The 25,153-nt window shown below is 38.8% G+C and overlaps 1 protein-coding gene across 1 annotated transcript in view; it reads left to right on the plus strand.

Annotated features, from left to right (window-relative positions):
• Positions 1-25,153, plus strand: part of LHFPL2 (LHFPL tetraspan subfamily member 2) — a 139,380-nt gene that overhangs the window by 81,782 nt on the left and 32,445 nt on the right. Inside the window, exon 3 of the mRNA XM_051991819.1 lies at positions 17,459-18,216. Within this exon, the coding sequence (XP_051847779.1) occupies positions 17,787-18,216 (430 nt within the window). The 5' untranslated portion in view covers positions 17,459-17,786. The remainder of the gene's footprint in view (positions 1-17,458; positions 18,217-25,153) is intronic.

Below are 25,153 nucleotides of genomic sequence, written 5' to 3' on the forward strand. Positions count from 1 at the left end.
TGAGGAAGACTTGGGCTCAAGTCCTGACTCTGATGCCCTGATTGTGTGATCTCTAGCAAGTTATTTAATTTCTCAATGCCCCTAGGTCACTCTCTGAGAAAACAAATTAAAGAAAAAGTGCTGAAGGACATTGGGAAAGAAAGTTCCTTACTGGGAACTCCCTATACTACTGAAAATCTTTTTTTTTTTTTTTTAAATCAAGCCAATTTTATCCCTGCCTGTTAAGTCACTGAAGTATGTAGTGCATGGTGGAGCAACAATGGATCATATGAATAGAACTAGAGCACTGAACTTGGAATTAGGAAAACTTGGATTAAAATTCTGCCAATGTTATGCCACAGTTCTCTTTAACTGTCCTGACTCAGTTTCCTTGCACAAGTTTCCCTTATCTCAGTCTCCCTAATTACTCCCCTAAGCTGTAAATCTCCCTCTGGTCCATTAAGGCTGAGGACCAATTACTCTAAGGTTATAAATTGTTAGCCCAAGCAAGATAAACAAGAGAGTAAAACCTCCTGATTCTTTTCTGTCCTCAAGAATTTACTATATCCCTCTAAAATATTCCAAGATATTTCACTGACATCTTTATCTCTGTGTATTCAGACATCCTGTCTCTGGTTTTTTTGGTTTATGGCCTTTTCTAGCTTAACAGGGGCTTTCCCGCGCTTTCCCTCTTCTTTGTCTCCAAAAGGTACATAAAGGTTAGATATTTTCCCATTCAGCACTGGATAATTTGAGACAAGAGTCCTGTCCAGTCAATCTTACTCTCCCATTAATAAAATATTAAAAATTCTCTAATCTCTCTCCTGCCTCAGTTTCTCCGGCACTACACCTCAAATAATTTAATTGCTGTGTGACCTAAGACCTTGCTGTGCTTTAGCATTAGCATCAATAAAATGAGAGAAAGGGACTTACTAGTTCCATTCAAGTTCTAAATCCATGATAGTATGACCTTATGATACAACAAAAGAACCTCTATCAAATTGCCTAGATTTTCCTTGACTTTTAAAAATGTTGGCCTGCAATGATTCCTTGTTAAAATGAGTCAGTTTTCTGTATATCCACCTGATATGTTCCAGTTCAGAATGTTACTTGGTATTTATTATCTTTGCATCTATGATTAATTTGCATTCTTTCAGGAAATATAACTTTGGGTAAATATAAAAGCCAAGGATGGATCTTAGAATTCTCCTTAGAGTTCTGTCTTCAGCCAGAAATTTCAACAAAGCCTAATTACACTTGCCATGTGCTTTGTATACTAAATATTTCAATAGGGTTTAATTCTGTCACCCAATATAATGAGCAGTATCATAAGTCAGAATTTGGAATCTGAATCAGAAGCAAGCCTTAATAGTACTGACTGAAAATGTAAGAGTTTTAAAAAGGTGATATAAAATGGTATTGTAGAACTATGGCTAGGTTTTCTATTGATGGCTTAGTGAGGGAAAGAATATTGTGTCATTTTCCATAGAAACAAGAATCTTTAACATGTAACTATCTGTACCTATGTATCTTATTGCTATACAGTATAATTAGAATGGACTCAAGTGCCAAAAGATAGTGCTTTAAGTATTTTTTTTTAGGTCACATGAGAATCTTCATCTCAATTCCCATTCTCATAGATGAGATAGATTCCTAGAGCTAGATATTTATCTCAGGATCCTAGGGTTATCCCTGATGCCTTTAGCTTGAAGTGCCACCAGTGGGTTTCCCCTTGTGATGATTATGAGTTGATAATCAGTCAGTGAGCCTTGAGCAGTATTTAGAAAGGGATATTTACTAATGTGGTATAATAGAAACAATGGGTTTAAAACAGTCTCCCAAAAATCTGTGATACATTCTTTCTTAAGAATATATAGTGCCCAGGGAAAAGTGGGTTTAAGCACATGTAATTAAGGTTAACACAGTTCCTTATTGCTAGAACTTTCTTTCCCTTCTGTGGAGTCTTCAAAAATTTTCCTTTAGGCAAAATATAATCTCTTTTTTGGCTCTTGATAGCCACGAATTCCTCGGTTCCCAATAATAAAGACTCTGTTGCTACCTAAGCTGGAATACTGATGAGAAAACGTGAGATCCAGCATCCTCTAGACCCCCGCTTCTTAAATTGTGGGTCACAACCCCAAATGGGGTCTTGTAACTAGATATAAGGTCACACACTTATGAATTATTATTGATAAAGGTTTGACTTCTATACTTATTTTATATACCTATATACCCAGGGTCATATAAAAATTTCTCTGGTAAAAAGGAGTCACAAGATCCCTGCCCTGGGCCCTTTCTACTCTAAAAGGCCCTCCTAACAAAAACTAAGACATTTCCTTCCTTGCTCTACCCCCAGGTAATTCTTCCCTACCAATGTCCCAGAAAAGCACCTATTCTAATTTCTGGAAAAGCCTTCCTATTCTAGCTAATTCAGTGCCTTTTTTTTTAATAGGACCCCAAGAGCGTGTAAGGTAATTCCACTGCCAATTGAACAAAACTCTTGTATGGCATCATTTCATTTCTTCAAATGGCTTTCAGAAACTTCATAATTAGTCTAAGGCCTTTTTATGGATTAATTGAAACATGCTTTTTTCTCACCTAGTTAAGATATCAAACCAAAATAGAGTCGGGAGGCATTTAGGGTTAGAGTCGGGAGGTGCATTGGAGTGGTTTCAAACCTACCTACCCTTACACTTTAATAAGGAGCTTACGTTAAAATTCATATTTTCCTACAACTACTTTTCCTGGCTATTCATGGAAGTTTGGGTAACTCAGTAATATGGGTGCTACATGTTCCCCTGTAACAGCCCAAGTAAATCATCAGTCCCCTGAGTCATTTTTCTAGGAGCAGAAGAGACTTGTTTTACTGCTATTCACATTCCTATCACCAGTAATTCATTTGCTTTGCATCTTTTGGCTAATGACACATGAGCCACTCCTTTCCTGTCCCTCTCTAACCTTGCTTCTGATCTAGGTAGAAGATGCTATAAAGTTAGGGTAGATTCTGAATCCAATTCTTCCTGTGCAATAAGAGAACTGTTCGGTTTTGCACGCATATATTGTATCTAGGATATACTGTAACCTATTTAACATATAGGATTGCTTGCCATCTGGGGGAGGGGATGGAGGGAGGGAAGGGAAAAGTCGGAACAGAAGTGAGTGCAAGGGATAATGCTGTAAAAAATTACCCAGGCATGGGTTCTGTCAATAAAAAGTTATAATTATTTAAAAAAAAATAATAAAGCTTATTATGCCACAAAAAAATAAATAAATAAAATTAAGTTAGGGTAGAAAACTATATCCATTGTCTTTGCCTTTTTTTAGCCATCTTGGGTTTATTTCAGTTTACTATTCCAAGTTACGTTTGTTAGCTAACTCAGAGAATTTCTTTTCTTCATCCTGAAGCCCAACATAGGAATGAACCTCTCACACCATAGCTAAAGTGCTCCTCAAATGAGGCTAGAACTGTATTCAAACCAAGCACTTTTCACTTGGTAAGACCTATCAGAAATACACACACTGCTGATTTTCAAAAGTCAGGTTTCCCCCCCAAAAAAAGCTGGTTTTCAAAAATTACCTCGGGGCAGCTAGGTGGTGTAGTAGATAGAGCACCAGCGCTGAAGTCAGGAAGAACCTGAGTTTAAATCTGGTCTCAGACATTTAATACTTCCTGGCTATATGACCTTGGGCAAGTCACTTAAACCCAAAGTTTTGGGGGTTTTGAGTTTGAGTTTTTGCCTCAGCCAAAAAAAAAAAAAAAAAAAAAAAAAGGTTACCTCTACATCCACAAGGAAGTCTTAAGTCCTTACAATTTTTAAAATTTGCTGAAAATCCATGGTTGTTGAACATGTAGATAACACCAAGTATACTACAAAAATGCCTGATATATAAGAATCATTTCAAACTCACAACATAACTAAAGGACAGATATTTTGTCTATACCTTAAATATTGTTGTCCCCATTTTTGCATCATAGTCATGTCTTCCCCCTCCCCTATACAAGCAACCTTCCCTGATAACAGTGAAGAAGAAAAAAAATTAAGGAAACTAAATACATTGCTCATATCTAATAGAGTTTGTTACATTTTATAGGAAAGAAAAGAGAGAGGTGCATTTCCTTATTTCTTCTCTGGAACCCAAATTGGTCATTATACTGACATAGGATTCAATTTTGTTTTATTTTTCTTTTGGGTTATATTAATGTAGGTATTACCCTTTTTTCTGTTGTTTTTGTTGTTGCTGTTGTTTGTTTGTTTAACACACTACCCTGGAAAATGTTGCTGTATATGGAGCTGTCCAGTTGGATGTAGTTCAGACGATTCCAGTTTTACTGTCAACATTCATAGCATCATAGTCTGAGACAAGTCAGATGTAGATCTTTCCTCAGACTCCATCAGTATATTGACCTTGAATAGTCATCAAAATGTTAAAAAGCTTCTTGACTAACTGCTTAATCTGTTGTTCACTGGCCTTGATACCCACAATGAATACCAAGGAGGTGCTTCTTCCTAGCAAAGTCAATGGTCAAGAATAACTTGATAAAGTCATAGAGGTCAATCTTGTTCCTCCTCAGGCAGAATTTCTCTGATCATTGGAATGAAAGAGTATATTTGTATTTTCCTTCTTTCAGTGACTAAGTACATCCTCCAACATTGCCTTCATGTTTCTTTCTTGAGAATGTTGTGGTTTGAGGGGAGAGAGGAAGTATATGACTACTTCCTTCTTTGTATTTAGTGCCATATGGGGGTGAGAGTCTCACACAGAGTTCTAAAAAGGGCTTTTTTTTAAGTGGGATGATCTCTCTTTTCTTATAGCACTTCTGTGTATCTTAGTTGTCTTTAACGCATTCTGTTTTGTATTGTTACCTATTTGTATGTGTTTTATCTTTTGTTCACCTTTGATTTGTAACCTCCTTGAAGACAGAAACCCCAGTGCTCAGAGGTCAAAGGATAAAACAAGGATATCTTCTTTATTCTAGTTGATTGTGGAGCCTGCAAATATATGTATGGTTCCTTTTTTTTTTTTTTTTTTCTGCGTGAGCTATTCATAATCAAAATAAGCAGCCTTTTCCATTTCCCTTCTTCAGGGAATTCTCAAACTGTGGAGAAAAGACTATGTCCCTTTAAAACAAATGTCTTGTGACTAAGAGTTGGTTTTCTTTTTGCCAGCTACAGAAGGAGAAAGGGTAAAAGCAAGAGCTGAGCTCAAATAGGGTCTTTCTTATGTTTGCAGTTGCTTTCATTGTGAAAAGTGGGTATTCCCTCAGCCTCTGGGAGCTTCTGTTCAGCTGTTCACTTAACTAAGCCAGAAGCCTCTTCTCTAAAGGTTATTTATTCCCAGAGTTGAGTTAACAGAACAGGAGGCAGTTTGGTCAAAGCCCCTGACATCTCAGATTTGTGAACTCATAAGAAAGGAATCTGTAGAGACCTGAATGTGCCAGTGGAAGAGGCTGCTTTATGGCATTTTTGTTTTCAACCTTTTCCTCTCAGCTGCCTTCCTTGTTTTTAACTCTCCCCATATAAGAACAGAGTTTCTATTAGGTTCCATAACAATAAACAAGATCCATTTTAGACCTTCTTTACTATTTTACAGTGAAGGACTTGAATTTGAGAAATGAAAAAGACAGAGCTTCAGAAGAATCTAGCTTAAACCCCTCATTTTGCAGAGAGGAGAGCTAAGAGTCCTGTCACCCTGCCAATTGGTGCCAGAGGCAACATTAGGGGCCAAGTTGTTCACATCTGAAACCATTGCTCTTTCTGCCAAACTGCACCTTATATAGTTAAAGCCTCCTGTTTATTTATGATAATGTCATATAGAATAGGATTAGGAACTGATGCAAACTTTCAGCTGTGACAGATTAAGATTTGTAGTTTTGGATTAACTAAAGACCCGAAGCACAATTTTGTTTAGACAATTTGCCATTCAATGTGGAGCATCAATATATCCTGTTGGCCCCTGGGGGAAAAGAAAGAATATCAGCCCTCTGTGCCTGGACCTATGTCTACAACATTCCTCTACTTAGAAGTATCTGCAAGGTCTATGGTACAAAAGGCCAGCTGTAATTTTTTCCAAGCTATCGCACAAATTCATTTCTGACTTTTCTCACCTTCTTTCCATTGCCCACATTATTTCTGTTTCCTCAGAATGCCTGTCCCTTTCCCATCTCCATTGATACATTCATATAGCTTCCTAAGCCCTGTTCAGATGCTACCTTCTCCATGGAAGCCTGATTAAATCTATCTTTCGCTTATCTTATCTCATGGTCCACAAGTCAAGTCAACAAGCATCTAGGAGCCCTACAGGGAAAGGCCAAAACAGATCCTGCCTTCAGGGAGCCAACATTCTAATGGGGGAAATAATATGCAAACAACTATCTGTCTACCTATCTGTCTGTCTGTCTGTCTGTCTGCCTGCCTGCCTGTCTATCTACATACAGCATTTTGCACTCATGCAATCATCACATCAAAATATTTTAATATTAACGTTTATGAAGTTAGTCTTCCTACTGTGCTATAGGTGTAACAGCAGATAGAGTGTCAGACCTGGAATCAGGAGGACCTGAGTTCAAATCTGGCTTCAGACAGATTAACTGTGTGACCCTGAAGAAGTCACTTAACCTCTCTGCCTCAGTTTCCTCATCTGTAAAATGGATCAGAGAAGGAAATGGCAAATCAATGCCTAGAAAACTCCATAGAGAGTCATAGAAAGTTGTACACAAATTAATAAATTGATAATTGATAAAATAATTCAACAACAATATCAAACTATAAACTTGATAATGGTGGGGGGGCGGAACCATCTCTTATTTTTATAACATAGCATATTGCATAAAATAGGCGACTAACAAATGTGTTATGTTATCTAATCAAAATGTACCACCTTCATGTTAATGAAGAAGTTAATGCATTCTGAAAGGTTGTTTTAGCTGATATTACACTTTCTGAAATAAATAAATGACTATAATCAGGGGAAATCTATCTTTGGCTAAGAAGAGCCTCAACTAGGTAATGAAGATTATTCCTCTTTGGTGGAGGAGTACCCCTCCTCAAATCTGCTCTTTCATCCCATCACTTATAGACTTGTTGTCCCAGATCTCATCACTTGAAACAATTCAAGACTTAAGTTGGATGAGAACAGAGCATCCCCTTTTTTTGTTCTATAAGCTAAGAGGGCAGCCTAGATTTTCCCAAAATAAATTTGAATTTTCTTTAAGGACTGAGCTCTCATTGGTCATTCCCCACATTAAAATAACAAAAGAAAATGCTCTTTCTTTATTGGCTTTGAACACGGTCAGATTTCCCATATCCAGTAATAATTTGTTTTTCTTATTATTGTAAAAAACCTTTTCTTGATTTTTCAACCCTCTTAAATTGTCATTCAATAGCTGTCAAAAGAATGTCTATCTCTGTCTCTCTACTCCCTTGCTCTCCCAAAGAACTGGCATAACCTTCCTTACCAAATCCAAGGGTCTTTCCTCACTCCCCAACCTTTCTACAGCATTGGACACTCAGCTCCCCTTCTTCTTGGATACTTTCCTTTCTTGGCTTTTGTGGCCCTGCTTTTTCCTGGTTCTCCTCCTTTGGGTCTTATTCCCACTTCTCAAATTCATCTCCGTTCCTCTTTCTCATAAGCATAAATACCCCCCAAGGCTCTGTTTTGGGCACTTCTTCATTTTTTATTCTTTCTTCTGGTTCCCTCCTTTGAATATCCAGGCAGTTGTCAAACACTGTTGATTAGACCTCTCATCTGTCCCCTCTGCTATACTTACTTTACCACTTACATTACTTCTGGCCCAGATTATCATACTAATATCTATTTGGACTTTCTATATCTATTATGTCTATCTCTATATTCTCTATGTATCTATCTATCTATCTATCTATCTCTGTCTCTCTCTCTGTCTGTCTGTCTCTCTTTTTCTCTCTGTCTCTCTGTCTCTGTCTCTCTCTGTCTCTCTCTTTCTGTCTCTCTGTCTCTCTTTCTCCCTCTATCTCTGTCTCTCTCTCTCTTTCTCTCTCCATATATATATATATATATGATGGTTTTTCTGATCCATTCTTCAGTTTCCAAAATAAGCTTTGTTATTCCCAGGTTTCCCTTCAGTGACTCACAACTTTCCATAGCTTAAAAGACAAACACCTTATCCTGATGTTTAAGGCCTTCTACAATTTGTCCATTTAACCCCTGTGAATTTCATTTTTATCATCTGGAAAATGAAAACGATGAAATTTGTCCTGTTCATTTTACAGAGTTGTTGTGAGAATCAAATGAAATGACTAATGCTTGTGAGACCATTTCATAATCTAGAATAAAGTCAAATATATTATCGCTAGTCGTCAAAACACCTCCCTTCTGAATAAATATGAACTTTGTTCCTATGTTCCTGAAAGTATGGTTCTGTTTTGGTGCTATCATTTATACCCTCCTAATGAAACCCAAATAATCATTTTAACATATGTTTCCTATTGATCTACAATACAAATGGTGATTCAGTCCTGCTAAGAGTTTCCATATTTCCTTTTCAGCATTGGGCTCCATACAGAACATTCACAAAATCATAGGATTATGAGATGGAAAGATTATTAAAGAATTAAAATTCAACCCATTTATTTTTTTACTAATGAGAAAATTGAATCTTAAAAACTTGCCCAAGATCACACAGGCTACATAAGTAGCTGAGCAAGAATATGAACTTAGACCCACTGACTCCAAATGCAATGCAATGTATCTAAGTGAAGAGATGGCTCCTTCCCTTTGTCAAGTCCAGTGTCTTTGTGACTTCTGCTCAGTTGTTTTTCAGCCATATCCAACTCTTCATGGCCATATTTGAGGTTTTCTTTGGCTAAGATACTGGAATGCTTTGCCATTTCCTTTTTCAGCTTATTTGACAAATGAGGAAACTGAGGCAAATAGTTAAGTGTCTGGTCCCCTAGCTAGTAAGCATCTGAGGCTGCATTTGAACTCAGATCTTCCTGTCTCCAGACCCTCTACTCTAACCATTGTACCAGCTGGCTGCTCCTTCCGCTTCTTTACTTGAGTCCTTAATCCTATTTCTGCCCATCACCTCTAGGAGGTTCCTCCTTAATCAATCTTTCTTCTCAGCTCCTTCCTTAAGGAGTTTGCTACCTGGAAGGTAGCTAGGTGGTGCATGTTTAGAGTATCCACTCTGGAGTCAGGAAAGCTCATATTCCTGAGTTCAAATCTGGCCTCAGACACTTACTATCTATGGGAAGAAGGGCAAGGCACTCGGTTTCATCATCTGAGAAATGAGCTGGTAAAAGAAATGGGCAAACACTCCAAAGTTAGACATGACTGAACAACAATCAAACCAACTAGTTTAGGTCTTCTTCCATCCTTAACTTTTACTTTTTGCTACCATCCAACAAAGGCAAATTCACAGAAAAATATTTCTGTACTAGTTTCTTCTGCTTCCTTTTTTCCCCCTCACTAATCCACCCTTTACAGTTTGATTTTATCATGTAACTGAAACTGTTCTTATCATAGTGACCTATGAACAGTTAATTACCAAATCATATGACTTTCTTAGTCTTCATCTTCTGTAATGTTCCTCTAGCATTTATCACTGTTGATCTTCCCTTCTTTTTCTTTGGGGTTCTGTTTTTCCCTGTTCTCCTCTTATTTACCCAGTCAGTTCTCAGTTGTTTTTATGGATTATCATTCTTGACTTGTTTTATGTCTGTGGGCATATCCAAGGCTTCTCAGACCTTCTTCTCTCTTTCTCTGTGTCCTTTCAGTGTATTTCATCACTTCCTGTGAGTTCAGGAATCATCCTTGTAAGGATGATTCCCTTGCAAAGAAAACCCCAAATGGGGTCCCCCTAAAGGACTGTACATAACTGAAAATGAACACTACCAAAAACAACATGATATTTAAATTCATATTACTCTGCCTGGGAAATATGCTCTTTCCCCATTTCTACCTCTTAGAATCTGATTTCCAGGCTTGGGAGGTACCACCTCCTAAGTGAACCCCTATCTGATCTCCCTCTTTTGGTGGGGCCTTTCTCTCATATAAAGTAATAATAATTAATATATTATTAATATATAATAAATATATTACTTTATATTTACTTTACATATATTTTCTATTTATTTATTACTGTACCTGTTTTACTGTACTATAATGTACCAGTGACTGGTTTTGTCTTTTTTATCCCTGGGCCTACCCAATACATAGTAGGTATTTGATAGATATTGAATGAGTCAAAAGGACTGATTTCTGTAAACCAAATATGAAAATCAGCTTTACAGTACCATTGTGTTGTTAAAGGTTCTCCCTAGATTTTGGGTTCCTTGAGAGGATGCATCTTAATTTGGTTTTAGCATTTGTTTTTATTTGTAGTTTAATTTAATTAAAATTTAATTTTTAGTTTTTTGGTAGGGTTTTTTGTTTGTTTGTTTGTTTGTTTGTTTTGAGATTTCATGTATATAAGGAGGTCCCTGGTGAGGTGTTCTCTCAATCAATGCAGATCAGCAGCTGCCTTAGTATTCTTATTCTTAGCAAGCAGCTTATGGGATTAAGGAGTAGGGTAACAAAGGGGAGGGAGAGTGACTTGCCCAAGGATACACACACAATCTGTATGTGTCACAAATGTAATGTGATTCAAACGTTGATTTCACTGAGAACAAAACCCACTTCCTATCTATCCATCACACTCCCTCTTGAAGGTATACTCTGAAAACATTCACTATCTACTAAGTGCCTGATATATTCAAGGGCAGCCAGGTAGCACAGTGGATAAGTACTGGGCCTGGAGTCAGGAAGCTTCATCTTCCTGAATTCAAATCTAGCTTCAGACACCTATATTAGCTGTGTGACCTTTGGTAAGACACTCAGTTTTCTCATCTGGAAAATGAGCTGGAAAAGGAAACAGCAAATCATTCCAATATCTTTGCCAAGAAACAAATAAACGCAAATGGCTCCATGAAGAGTTGGACCCGAGTGAAATGCCTGAAGAATAACAAAGTATGTTCAAAGTGGATTTTAATAATACAAAGCCAAAAGTTATCCAGAAGCTTACAACTCTATTGGTTGGGCAAGGAGGAAAAGAAAGGAGAATTGAATATGAATATACCCCATTACCAAGAAAACTGAGGAGTCCTAAGAGCAGGGAGGACCAGGAAAGCCTCATGGAAGAGGTGGCAGTGATATGTGTAGAAGGGAATAGAAGAAAAGAGGAACAGTATATTTTCAATTAGTCATTTTCCTCCAGATAGTGTTAGAAGTACTGTCAAGGGTTCTGGGGGGGAAATATTTATTTAGTTACCCATGAAGAATGCAAGGAAGCTTTTAAGGGAAGCAGGAATGCATAGTTAGCTTTATTGAATGAACTGCTTTGGTAACCAGGAATTACAGTTAATAGCTGAAGATGTCTGTATTAAGAGGTTCCTCCTCTACCAGTTTTCGCTCATTGTGGTTAATGAGGGAGTATTTATTTCCCCTTTGATGCATATGTTGTCTCGGCAAGTACCTTCTTCCCTTTCATATGGTCACAGGCTCAATACAGCACATTTTATAGAATACAGAACTGCTGTAGAAAACTGTCAGCAGGTTTTCAGATTCTTCTCACCTGCCTGCATTTGGACACTTCTTGGAATCCAGCTTCAGTTAGGGTCTGGTTGGATTTCCTTGTATCCAAGATTATAGGAACTCGAGGCTGCTGCTATGTCTTTTAGCACACAGAATTGTCAGAGAACCTTGGCTCTCCTCTTTCCAAAGAGGGAAAGGAGAAAAAGCATCTCATCCTTACTCAGGCCCAACTGGTGTACAAATGGATGGAAATCATTGCATTGAGAATACATGAGTTATTCAGCCAAAAAAAGAAAGCAAGACAACATGACAAATATGGAAATATGTTTAAAAGAATTGCACATGTTTAATCTATATCAGATTACTTGCTGTCTTGTGGAGGAGTGAGATAAAAGAGGGAGGGAGAAAAATTTGGAAGACAAAATCTTACAAAAATGAATGTGCAAAACTATTTTTATATATGTTTAGGAAAATAAAACACTATTGAGAAAACAAAGCAAAACAAGGAATCATTTTCTCGCAAACTTTAGAAACTTTGGGCATTTTATTTTCTCTTCTGTGTTGGATTTGGAGCTGATTCTTTTGCAGTAAATCTTAATAATTTACGTGGCAGACATACTTTAAGGTTGCCAAAGAACTTGCCTTGTCACAGCTCTAAGAAAAGGAGTATTTATTACATATCTAATCATCCCCTTTTTTACTGATGAGGAAATTGGTGGCAATGGCCACTAAGCATGAATGTAATCTCTTCCCCACAATACCCTTCCTGCCAAGATTTCTTCATCCTTTCTACTCAGATGTTGCAACTCATTTGCATTCCTGACTTTTGGAAAAGAAGTTTTCTCAACTTTAGTCTGATATTAGAACACAAGCCCCAGCTGAATCAGTAGAGGTGGGTCAAAAGTCTAGAAAAGTGAATCATCAGATCATCACCATGATCCATCATAGCTAACATTTATGTAGCAGTTTAAGGCTTATAGAGCACTTTACAAATGTTTCAGCCTGACAACAATCTCGGGAATTACATGCCATTATTATTATTTCCATTTTATAGATGAAGAAATTAAAGAAGGAGGAGATTAAATTATTTGCATGGAGGGATCACTTTTCAGTTCTAGAAAAAAGACTTACAGGAATCAGATCCCAGGAGATAGCTTAGAAATGGTCTGGACAGAGGACTTAAGTTGGTTTTAGCTTCATTGGAAAACTGTATAAGTGCCTTGCATTTTTTTTTTTTTTTTTAGCCTATCAATGCCTTCCCTATCCCTGTCTCCTTTTACCTTCATGATTTTGAGCTATTAATTAGTAAATGTTCAATTCCTTCAGGCTTACCATGTTACCTTAGCAGGGTCATTCGAGAATGATGACAAATGATAATCCAAATATTAATATTTGAAAATGATAGCAGGACTACTTAGAAGTGATACCCCCAAGAGAATACACAGATGAAATCAGAAAGCCCACTCGCTAGGCTTGCTGTGGAATTGCTATTATCTTCATAGCCCTCCTATCCTTTCTCAAGTGGCTATTCCAAACAGAGTCTTCGTTATCCATTTAACTCCCTATCCCCTTGCCCTCACACACTTCTCCCCCACTGCTAACTGATGGATCTTTCAGGAATAGCTTTTTTATGTGCCTTTATTGGAAGGGAGGAGAAATTACAGAGACCAAGAAGGCGCCATGCATTGTAGTAGTGATTTAAAATGTATTAAATTCCTCTACCACCACCAAACAGGGACACCTTCATCACCCCGACATCATCTCTTACATTATATCATACAGCATCTTACTCTGTTCTCAAATAGCTTTTGCTTTTCAATTAATTTCTATCTTTTTGTTATCACTAGTCCTCTGTTGCCCAGCTGTTCTTTGTGCTAAGGTCATCCATTTGAGCTTTAAAAAAAATGTGTAAGGTGTAAGGCAGGGGTCCTTAACTTTCTATCTATGTCATAGATTTTTTGAGGGGCACCGGAGACAGTTGTTGGCACAGGAGTTAAGAGCGTTGGGCCTAGAGTCAGGAAAACTAGAATTCATATTTATTTTCTGATACTTAGTAGCTTTTTGAGTCTGGGCAAACTTCTGTTTTGCCTCAGTTTCCTTAACTGTAAGATGGAATAATAATATCATTTACCTCTCCCAGGGTTGTGGTAAAAATCAAGTGAGAGAATATTTGTAAAAAGTGCTTAACAGTGCCTGGCCCATGGTAGACATTGGCAGACTAATAGTTTCTTTCTTAGAATAATATTTTTAAATAATTGAAGAAAATCTTAAATTTATTACAGGTTAGTGAAATTTAAAATTTGATTTTCCCCATAAGGATCCTTGAGATGGGTGTCTGTGTGGTCCAGGTTGAGAATCCATGGAATGTTTGATCTCTTTTGCATAATGCCCAGCACAGCCCCATGCAGCTATGAATGGGAAGGAATTTGAGAAGTACTCCCATTTCTTGGGAAAAGAATATATCATGAATTGCAGCATGGAGATCCATAAGGGGCATGTAGGGGGATATTAAACTCATGACTTGTGTCATAGGAAAAAGGGTATTAGTGGGAGACATGAATTTTGGGATGTGACTGACATAAGAATTGTTTCCCTTGACAATATATATTTATTTATTCCCACCCATCCGCTCTTACTAGGAAGAAGTCAAAAGGAAAAGAAAATAAATGATTGCTAATTGAATAGAATTATTTTTTTTAAAGGCCATGAACTATCATTAAGGATTCTAGCTTAGTCTTAGGTCTTCCATACTGTCACTTATTATCTTTGTGACTTTTGGCAAATCACTTAATTTCTCCGGGCCTCAGTTTACTCATCTGTAAAATAAAGAGGTTAAACAAGATGGTCTCTATTATCTCTTCTAGCTCCAAAAGTGGATAAGATCATATGTCCTTTTGGCATCAGTTCTTTCTCTAAGCCTCATTTTGCTACTCTATAATAATTATAACAATAATATTAATTCAATTCAGTAACCATTTATTAAATACCTACTATGTGCCAAGCAGTGTACTAAATGCTGGGGATACAAAAATCTCTGACCTCAAGGAGCTTGCAGCCTAACAGGAAAGACAGCATGCAAATAAATATATACAAAGAAAGCTAAATACTGGATCAATAGGAAAAAATTAGTAGAGGGAAAGTATAATACTAATTGTCATGTCTAGGCTAGCTCTCTGGAGGATCTCGGGACCAGCCTTGGTCTTAGTGGAGGAGTGCAGGAGGCAGGAGAGCCACCAGGAGGATGGTCAAAGATGGAATGCCTCTCTCCAGTCCTCTCAGCCCTTAAATACTTCAGTATGATTACATCATTACAGCACACTGAGTATGTGTGACCTAGAGAACCATTACATCACCATACTGAGTATATGTGAACTAGAGAGCCATTATCTCATCAATCACACTGAGTTAACACCCTGTTATAAGTATCTTTGCTTCAAGTTTATTTTTCTCAGAGTTGCCCAATATCTGCGGTCTTCTACAATTAATAACCAACATATATAAAATATTTTAAACTTTGCAAAGTACTTTACATACCTAGGTCTGATGGATATTCACAGAAACCTGGTAGTTATTATGATTAACACAATTTTTATTGGAACAAAATCAATTGAATGACTTGCTTGGGGGCCCAGGGCTATTAAGTATGAAGCAGAATTTCCAACCCAAGTCTAAATAGTTTACACTACTCATTATACCAAGCTGATGTAAAATGAGGGGTTGGAACCAGTTTTAAAAAACAAACAGAATGAACCAGTTGATCTTTGAGGTCATTTCCAGGTCTGATATTCTAAGACTCCTCTTTGAAACCAGTGACAAGCGTTTAATTGATTCTGATTGGATTGTTTGTTGGGTTGCTTACAAAAGCATTTTTCCAACTCAGATATTCTGATTCATTTATTCTTCCCTGCTTGCCTCCCCCACAGCAAGGACCCTGCACATGCTCAGGGTTTCTCTATGGTTCCCATGGAGCTGACATGACCTCCGTTGACAAGCTCTGATCATTCAGAATAGGTCCTTGTGTTGATAGGTCAGATGCAAGATCCTCAATTTATCTTGACCCTGGGAGGCAGAAGGACTGCTAACCCAACTAAGGAAAAGAATGGGCATGAAAATCAGAGTTCTTGGTACTTGTTTAGAGCTAGGTCACCTCTATCGGAGGCTTTGGTTGTTAGAGTAAAGTCTTCTTGAAATGAAGCTATTTCGGGGGAGGGGGTTGTCAGAGAATAAGTTCTCTGTGAAATGGAAACAATGGGAGTTTTTAGCCCTCGACCTGTGGTGAACTAAGCCCTCTGAGCAGAGGAATGGCCATTTGCACATGGCAATGAATTGGAACAATTCAAGACTTTCATTCTGCTGTGGTCCTTAAACAAGTTTCTGTTGTCAACAAGTTGACTCCATGATAGCAATCTTTAATTAATGGTCCTTAGAAAGGGATGCCTCTATTTCAAATCCTTTCCTAAAGCTGGATGAGTCATTAGCTCTTATAAGACCTGTGAGTCAGTGTGACTTAATTTTTTGGCTAAAACATGCTGTGGGCGTGCTATGGTAAATACTAAATAATCACCAGCGAGCCTATTTCTATTATGCAGTCCATCTTCATGGAATAGTTTGTTCCCTTTCACACTCAGTCTCAAACATAGCAAATTGTACTTTCTGATTTTCCCTTTCCCATCTTGGTATCTGAGTAACCTGCTTATTCCTAGTGATTCTTCTTCCAAGGTATTAAAATTGACTAATTAGATGGTGCTTTTTATGGTTGACCTCAGTAACAGTCGCTGGAGGCTGCTGCTTGCCTTTAGCAAAGTGAATATTAAAGCTTTGCCAGGCTGCTTTTTTTTCTTTGAAACCAAATCTGTCCATAAAGATTCTTATAAATAATAAAAATAACAATAATAGCTAATATTTATGTAACATTTTAAGGTTTACAGGGCATCGTAAATATCATCTCCTTTTATCTTCACAACCACCCTGAGAGGAAGGTACTTATTATGGTCATTTTAAGATGGGGAAACTGAGATAAACAGGTTGTGTAATTTGCCCAGTGTCATACAGCTAGGAAGATTCTGAGATCACATCTGAACACAAATCTTCCCCTGATTCCAGGTTCAGTGTTTTATCCCATGTATCATCTCATTGCCTTTGAATGGGGAAAGAGGAAGGGGGAAAGGCTGTTAAATGCAGAAGTTCTTTGAAACTGTTTTCCCTCCAAGCCATGCTCAGATAGAAATTCCAGTGCCCTAGAGCCATGGCTCTTATTACTTTGTTTTTCTTACTTGAAACGTTGGCTGTGGTTAATAGTTTCAACCAAGTCATCCTAAGTTAAATTGAGGAAGCCCTCTGAATTTTATGGGAGGCGCCCAATTTGAGCCCTCTCGGGTCGTGCTACCTGTTAGACTCCCCACTCTTCAGATTGCACATGGGAACTAGCTGGCTATTAATGTGCTCCTGAGAGTGAGGGAAACACAAACTGGGATTGCTGCGAGAAAGGACTATTTCACACAGGTTGGGACAGTGACAGGAAAACTGGGTTCAATTCCCCAGCCCCGGCAGGCGTTTTAGCTTTACTACCTGTGTGAGTTGGGGACTAGCAGAACAGTCGCTAGCCGGTTATCTCGTGACAGCCGTAAATAATCCGCAGGACTTGTCCATTAGCGGAGAAGTACCTTTCCTAAGCTCTGACAGCTGCTCCCTGGGTGGGAGGGGACGGCCCCGAGCTCTGTGGGCCAGCCGCCAGTAGTCACCATCTGACTCTCCAGCCTGGGAATGTTCCTGCACTGTGGACTCGAGAGCCTCTGTTTTACATTCTCACATGTTGCTTTTAAGAGCCTGTTGGGCAAGATGAGAAGTTTTGCTTTCGGCAGAGCTGGGGGTGGGGCAGGAGCGGGGAGTGCTCACCGTTAACCCCTCCCTCGTCCTTTCTCTCCTATAGGTGTGTGATGTCAGAGCAGGAGGCAGTGCTCGGGAGCTCCCCCCCAGAAGACTAACCGCCCGTCATCATGTGCCAGTATGAATGCTAACAGAGCAGCCGGAGCTGTCAGGGGAGGGGAAAGAGAGGAGGGGCTGAGCATGCTGGAAGTCAATGACTGAATCACCCAACTTCTTCCCAGGACTGCGTGGACCTCAGTGACTGCAAAGCTGCCTGGAAAGGAGCCCCGCGGTCTCCTTCTGCCTTCCTTCCCGCGGCTTGGGGCGGCTGTGAGCGCCCACCGTGTGTTTACCCTTTGGATTTCTGACTGTCCACTGCCTTGGACCTCAAAATGTGTCATGTCATTGTCACCTGTCGCTCCATGCTGTGGACTCTTTTAAGCATCGTGGTGGCTTTCGCGGAGCTCATCGCTTTCCTGAGTGCAGACTGGCTGATTGGCACTGCCAAGCCCTCCAGCAATGTGGACGTGGACAACAGGACCGGGGGCTCTCAGCAGCCTTACCACCCCACCTTGGGCATCTACACGCGCTGTATCCGCATCTCCCACATCCATCACTCCAACCGCAACACCCTCTGCGGTCCCTACGCCGAGAACTTCAACGAGATCGCCAGTGGCTTCTGGCAAGCCACCGCTATCTTTCTGGCCGTTGGGATCTTTATTCTCTGCACCGTGGCGTTCATATCTGTCTTCACCATGTGTGTGCAGAGTATCATGAAGAAAAGTATTTTTAATGTCTGTGGGCTGCTACAAGGAATTGCAGGTAGGTGCCGAAGGAACCAGAAGGGAATGGGACCCGCTGAGGGAAAGGTGTGCAGGGGGAGCTCGTTCATTCATTCTCAAGTCAGCCTGTCAAACTTCTGAGCTTTTCTAGACCTCGCTCAGTTATCTTTTCAGTTAAGGGGCACAAGTCCAACGGAGGTGAACCGGCGAGCCGAGCTGGCCCAAGTTTCCTGTATTTCCTGTTTCTGTCATCTTCGGCCGACACAAAGGCAGCCTCTCGTTCTTTTTTGGCTTTAGCCAAACTCCGGCATTAGCCCGTCCTAGGGAGTTATAAATTGTTAGCTTTCTGTTTGAGTTACCACTTCTTTTTTATTACTTTTCCCATTAAATTGAAAGCATACACTCCATGGCAGCCTGTCCTATGGAGAAGGATTATGGTGAGAGCAGATCTCAGCCACAGGATTTTATTCTAAATAAGAACCTGAAGTGCTTGGAGTTCATTAAGAGTCCCTAAGTCCATTCTTACCATTTTACTCCTCCCCATGTTCTCCCTCTCTCCTCAAACTCTCTCTTCAAGTCACCAAATCATTTTAGCTGGAAGAAAGAACTAGCCTCAGCTGTTCTATATTAATTGTATTCTGTTTTAAATTGTCAGCCTCCTGGAGCCTGACAGAATATTAGACACAGAAAGTGAAAGGTAACTCATCTAATTTCACCAGAATTCTCACTGTGATGTTTTTTTAGAAATGAGCAGAAAAGGACAGTTAGAGGGCATTGTAATGATCACAGGAGAGAAAGCCAGGAGTGGGTAAGAAACCTCCCATTGTTTCCAGACTTTCCCAAACTTCACTCTGGGGATCTGGGGTCTGAGAATACTTGAATTTCAGTTCCAAAGAAGGACAAGCTGTCCACTCAGACTCCTGTGGACTGGAAGAACTAATATTCTGTTTTCTTGGCAGCACTCTTTTTCTTTTTTAAGGAAAAAAAAAAGTTGAACATTAAGACATCTCATGTAGGTAGATCTTAAAAATGGGATTTTGTCTGGCTTTTGAGAAAAGTACAAAGAATGTTTTTAATAGTTATATCCAAGATATTTTCCAGTCTCCCAAGTTATAATCAACTGTATTGTCTACAGTCCTCAAGGAAGAGCAGGCAGCCCCTAGTAATTCACCGTGCCAGTAGGATATACTAAAGCAAGTTTGCAGAGGAGGTTCTAAAGCCCTGGCCCCCAACCCCACCATGACAACCACCACTGGCCCCTGGGCCCAAGACTTGAAAGAAATCAAGGAGCAGCTCTAGAGAAAGGAAAGATTCCCTTTTTTCCTTTCTATTTGGAGAACATGATTTTCTGTAGCACTTGCCTATTCCTGTTTCCCAGATACCACAATGGACTTGAGGGAATCAATAGCCATCTCTCCTGATCGCTGAGGTGTACCAGCCCACCACCTCCAGCTTCCTGCTAGCCACTGGGATTTCAGTCAGTTATGGACCATAAACCCTGTCCGAAGGAGCCCCACCTTTACTGTAATTTACCTTGGAGATCTTTCCTGAACTATTTACGTCACTCAGTTTTCAAGGAGCAGAAGTCAAGGTCCATGGGTCCATTGTTCATTATAGCTTGCGCTATTTCAAGTTAGGCAAGGCCCCTTCCAGAGCCATGAAGCTCTGCAATGAGAAAGTCACAACAAATCACAATAGGAACTCATATTTGTGTATCAGTGTGTATGGTTTCCAACGTGTTTTTGTCACAACCTGCTTCCACATGAAGTAGGTAATGTGTTTTTCACATCTTACAGTTGAGGAAATTGAATCACAAAAGATGAGGTGACTGGCATCCTGGTTCCTTGTGCTAATGCTTCTCCTTGAAGAAGAGTGAATGATCTTCTATTTTCAAAATAGCTACTTGATAGGAGAGAGACTAAGAACTTGTTTCCAAAAAAATTTGCAAATTCATTATCTCACTTTTTAATATCTTAATTTCCTCATTTTATTGTTCCTCTTTCATCTTCTATCTGCCATCATTCTGTGTACACAGGAAGTACTACATAAATGAATCGAATTTAATTGAATTCCTTCCTTAGATTCCCTACCATTACATTGGGAAATAGATAGGTGAGAGATGACCATCTTCATTTTGACATGGACAGGAAACTTTAAGTCCCTCAGAGTCTGAGGGACTTTCCTAACGTCCTAAAGAGAATTACTGACAATCAGTAATGAAATCCATGTCTAAACTCTGGTCTACTCCTCTTAGTTTCCAGACTTCATTGTCAGTGATCAGTGTGGAAAGTTCATAATTTTCCTGCTTTCCAAACAGCCAAAACTTGAAATGTTCTCAAAAGAACTAACTTTTCAGATAATAGTTAAAAGGACAATTCTCTTTTACTCTTCCAGAGGTTTTGGGGGGAATGGGGAGAAGCAGGGAGCTACTGATTCACCCTCCCAGTACAAAAGTAATTTATACCCCGGGTCTACAGCCCCTATTCTCTGTCCTCCCAGATAGAGTCAACTCTCTATAATACATATTTCCTTAAAGGATACAATGGGTGACAAAGTGGATTGATAATCAGGAAGATCTAGATTTTAATTAGTTTTTTGCTACTAACTTAGACTTTTTTAACCTCAATTTGCTCATTTATAAAAATGAAAATACTAGAAGTATTTTCTGAAATTCTGAGTCTGGAAAGATCTTTTCAACTTAGTTCTTCTACACCTTTGTGAGGTCATCCTATAAATATATCCTGCTTAGCCTGGCATTCCATTATGTGGACATGTGCAGTATCATCTTCAACCTAGAAGATTTCACTTAGTACTCCCTTTGCCAAATAATTTATTAAATGTTAAATAACATTCCTGGGGAATCCTCTACTCATACTTTTCTGGCCAGAGACAAATCCATTTATCCCTACTTGGTTTTATGTTTTTAAACTAGTTTTCTACCCACAATAAAAACATTTCCTAGGCACAGGTTTCCTGTTACTTGTGTTCCCCTTTCTCTCCCCCCCCAAAAAAAACATACACAACAGATCTTAATGTTAAATCTTATCAAAGGTTTCATAGTAAGTCTTAGTAAATTATCTTCACTAGTTTCCCCTTGACTGGCTTGTTTTGCCCAATTAAAGAGCTCTTGAGATTAGGAAGGCATACTCCACTTACCTTTTTCCCTGGAGGATATGCTTACATAGATTTTTTAATGATCTTCCCCTCTATTATAAATATTACCAATCTGCCAGGTATGATGGGGAAGTGGGCAAGTTGATCTATATACCTAGGAGTTCTTATGGGTAAGATTCAGATGCACCAGCCTCTAGTTCTCTGGCTATTTGTAATGAGAGATTATATTTGGGCCAACACTTCCATGAGTTCATTTTTACAGTCAGGACTCTTGGGTAGATGCTATTCAAGATAGAGAACCAGCCTCTCAATGTCAGGTAGCTTGATGAGTTAAAATCCCCAGGAATCTCAAAGTCTAACTTTCTTTAGTTATATAACCCTTTCACCTGATGGTATGATCACTTCACTTTGACTCAGAGATCAGCCCCGTCAGTTAGTCATTAAGGAATGTCAGGCCCTTTCCTAAGCATTGGGACAAAAGACTATTCCTGTCCTCAAGGAGCTCACGATATAATGGAGGAGACAATAACAAACAAATAGGGAAAATAGGAAATAATTCCCAATGTACATAGTAAATAGGAATAATGAACAGACAAAAGACATTAGAAGCAAATGGATTGAGAAAACCTTCTAAAGGTTAGATTTTAGTTGGAACTGGAAAGAAGTCCTTATTTGAGACTTTATTCACACTGTCCATCTTTCCTTCTCCACAATCTGCTGGGAGGAAAAAAGAATTTAGGAATCTAAAAATTAATTTTTCATTAAAACTCATTTATTAAGTGTCTGCAAAGAGGAGTACATGTCCTTGCCATCAAGGAGATTTTATAGTCTAAGATAGCTGTTAGCTTTTTTAAAAATTGAGCTTTGTGTTTATTTCTTTTCACTTCTTCTCCATCTCCTAAACTATAGGAAACAGAAAAAGAGCCAGACAGGGAGAGAAGAAATCTGGATTCATGTCCTGACTCTGCCCTTTATGTTATGTGTCAGCTTATGAAAGTCACTTCCCCTTTCTTGGTCTCAGTTTCCTCAGTTGCAAGACTAGATGATTTCTGTGGTTCCTTCCACTTGTATTAGTCTATGGTTCATCTTTATACTCTCCAGGATTTGCCCTGTATGTAAGGGATTTTTATGGAACTTGTCAAACTGTATTTAAGATGTCCTTTATTCAGACAGTCCAGACAGCTCCTTCTAAGAGCACACAACTGAGTCCTTTTTAGTTGAATGAGACTTCCAATTATAGCATTCCTTACATGGGCATTGTTTTAAAACACCAAGAGCAAGATCAGGTGGGAGAAGTCTAATGGAAGAATGTGGCTTTTTTTTTTTTTTAAGATCTTTTCAGCCTTTGACAGATGGGTATGGTGTGAAAGGGGAGGGACATGCTACCTGAGGGTCTTATCCACCTGAAAACTATGTTCTAAATTCTAACTTTCCTAAAAGATTTCCCTTTTTTTGGTCTTTCTTCTTTCTTAAATAGTCCCTCCTCCCCAAAAGAATATTTCAAATTTTAAAATTGGCGGGAGGCAGAGATTCCTGTTCAGCCAGAGCACCTCTCTTGGGACCACTTCATCTCGGCTCTGAAATGTTGGAGAGAAATCTATCCCCGTTCTGTCTGTCTAGCCCAGTTGTGCCTCTGGGAGGAGAGAGTATATAAAAGAGTGAACTAACTGATCAGGGAACTACTTTTCTTGTGGAAACAAGATTTCAGGGAGGCCTGGATGCTTTCTCTGTATCTCTGACATGCAGATAGATCCACCCAGTTTCAAGTAAAGCTTTTGGCTCTGGTTCCTGGCCCTGTTGCTGTGAAATCTGCCCATGGGTGTCTGAAGCCAGCTGCCTCTGACCACTGACTTACTTCTTCAGTGCATTTGCTGGTTCTTTCCCCTCTGCCAGCTGTGTGGCTGGTCTGCATCTGGTTAACAGCAGCACAAGTTTAGCTGATGACTTAGTGCAGCTGTGACGTGTGTTCTTTGGAGTTTTCCCCCCTTGTCAGTCCTGGATCTGGAAGACATGAAAACAATTGGTGTGTGAAAGGGTTGTTACCAGAGCAAGGGAGCTTTCAGAAACCTCAAACTTTTTAAATAGGGGGCCAGTTCACTGTCCCTCAGACTGTTGGAGGGCCAGACTATATAGTAAAAACAAAAACTTTGTTTTGTGGGCCTTTAAATAAAGAAACTTCATAGCCCTGAGTGAGGGGGATAAACGTCCTCAACTGCCGCATCTGGCCCGCGGGCCGTAGCTTGAGGACCCCTACACCTAGACTATTCATTCTTAGCTTGGCAAGCATGATAATTTTGTTTTTTTTCCCTTTTCTTTTAAAAAAAAAGCTTTTTCATATTTCAAGACCATACAAGAGTTAATTTTTTAATAACTAAGTAAGAGTTTCATGATTAAATTTAATGATTCAATAGACCTGTATAATAAATAGGCCTCTATAATTTTTGTCATCCAGAAAAGCTGGGCACGAGTATATTAATAGAAATCATTATCTAGCATCTTGATGCTTGGTTAAAGGAAGTAAATTGGTTATGAAAGAATCCGTTTCCCAAAAGGAAACTTGGGGAAATCCTAAAGTGTGGCTAATTCAAACATATCTCAGTAAAAATAATACAGATGAAGCTCTTAGTTCCTAAATTAACGCAGACACTAGCATTTGTCTTGAAAGCCTAAACATGGTAGTCTTTTAGTGCACATTAAGCATTGATTAAGCACCTGTTATGTACCAAACACTGTGCTAGGCAATAGAAATAGACAAAAGTGAAACAGTTCTAGACTTCAAAAAGTTTGTATTCAATAGACAGTAAGCAAATAACTAAGAAATTAGTGGTGTCCAGCAAGTCTTAGCTAAACTTGGGAGTGCACCCAATCAAAACCAGTTAAAGAGCAGTCATTTAACTGTTGTTCTCCCCCTCCCTCCACCCACATATATGGCTGAAAGAATAGCTAGTAGCTTTAGATTATTCTAGAAACTTTCCTGAGCAAGCTGGGTTACAGATGACATTTTGATTTTCCCAAGTTTCTCACATTCCTCATGGAAGGATCCTTAGAATTAACGTTATTTATTTATTTGTTTGTTTTTGCAGGTGAGCCTATTTTTTTTTAAAACAATGGCTTTTTATCTTTTTTATTTTTAAAATAATAATAGATTTTTAATTTTCAAAATAATGCAAAGATAGTTTTTAGCATTCAACCCTGTAAAACCTTGTGTTCCATATTTTCCTTCCTCTCTCCCTCCCTCCCTTCTTTCCCCCTGTCCTAGACAGCAAGCAATCCAGTATAGGTTAAATATGTGCAATTCTTCTAAACATGATGCACAAGAAAAATCAGATTGAAATAGGAAGAAAAAATGATAAAGAAAAAACAAGCAAGCAAACAACAACAAAAAATGTGAAAATACTATGTTGTGATTCATTTTCAATCCCCAGAGACCTCTCTCTGGCTGCAGATTGCTCTCTCCAACACAAGTCTATTGGAATTGCCTTGAATCACCTCATTGTTGAAAAGTAGCTTTTACTTTTTCAAGAAACATGCATTTTTAGTTTTCAACATTCATTCTTGCAAAACCTTATGTTCCAGTTTTTCTCCTTACCACCCCATCTTTCCCTTCCCCTAGATAGCAAGTAATCCAATATAGGTTACACATGTGCAATTCTTCTAAACATATTTCCATATTTATCATGCTGCACAAGAAAAATCAGATCAAAAGGGGAAAAATATAAAAAAGAAAAAAAAACATTTGCTATTTTTAAAATAACATTTGGTTAGATAAGGTAGTTCATAACACTCTGCCTTTCAAAAATCTTTCCTTTTCAAGATCTGAATGATTTGTGTGAGATCTCCAGGGCCATTTTCTGGACAGTAAT

Source organism: Antechinus flavipes, chromosome 1, assembly GCF_016432865.1.
Source record: "Antechinus flavipes isolate AdamAnt ecotype Samford, QLD, Australia chromosome 1, AdamAnt_v2, whole genome shotgun sequence".
Taxonomy (NCBI): Eukaryota; Metazoa; Chordata; class Mammalia; order Dasyuromorphia; family Dasyuridae; genus Antechinus; species Antechinus flavipes.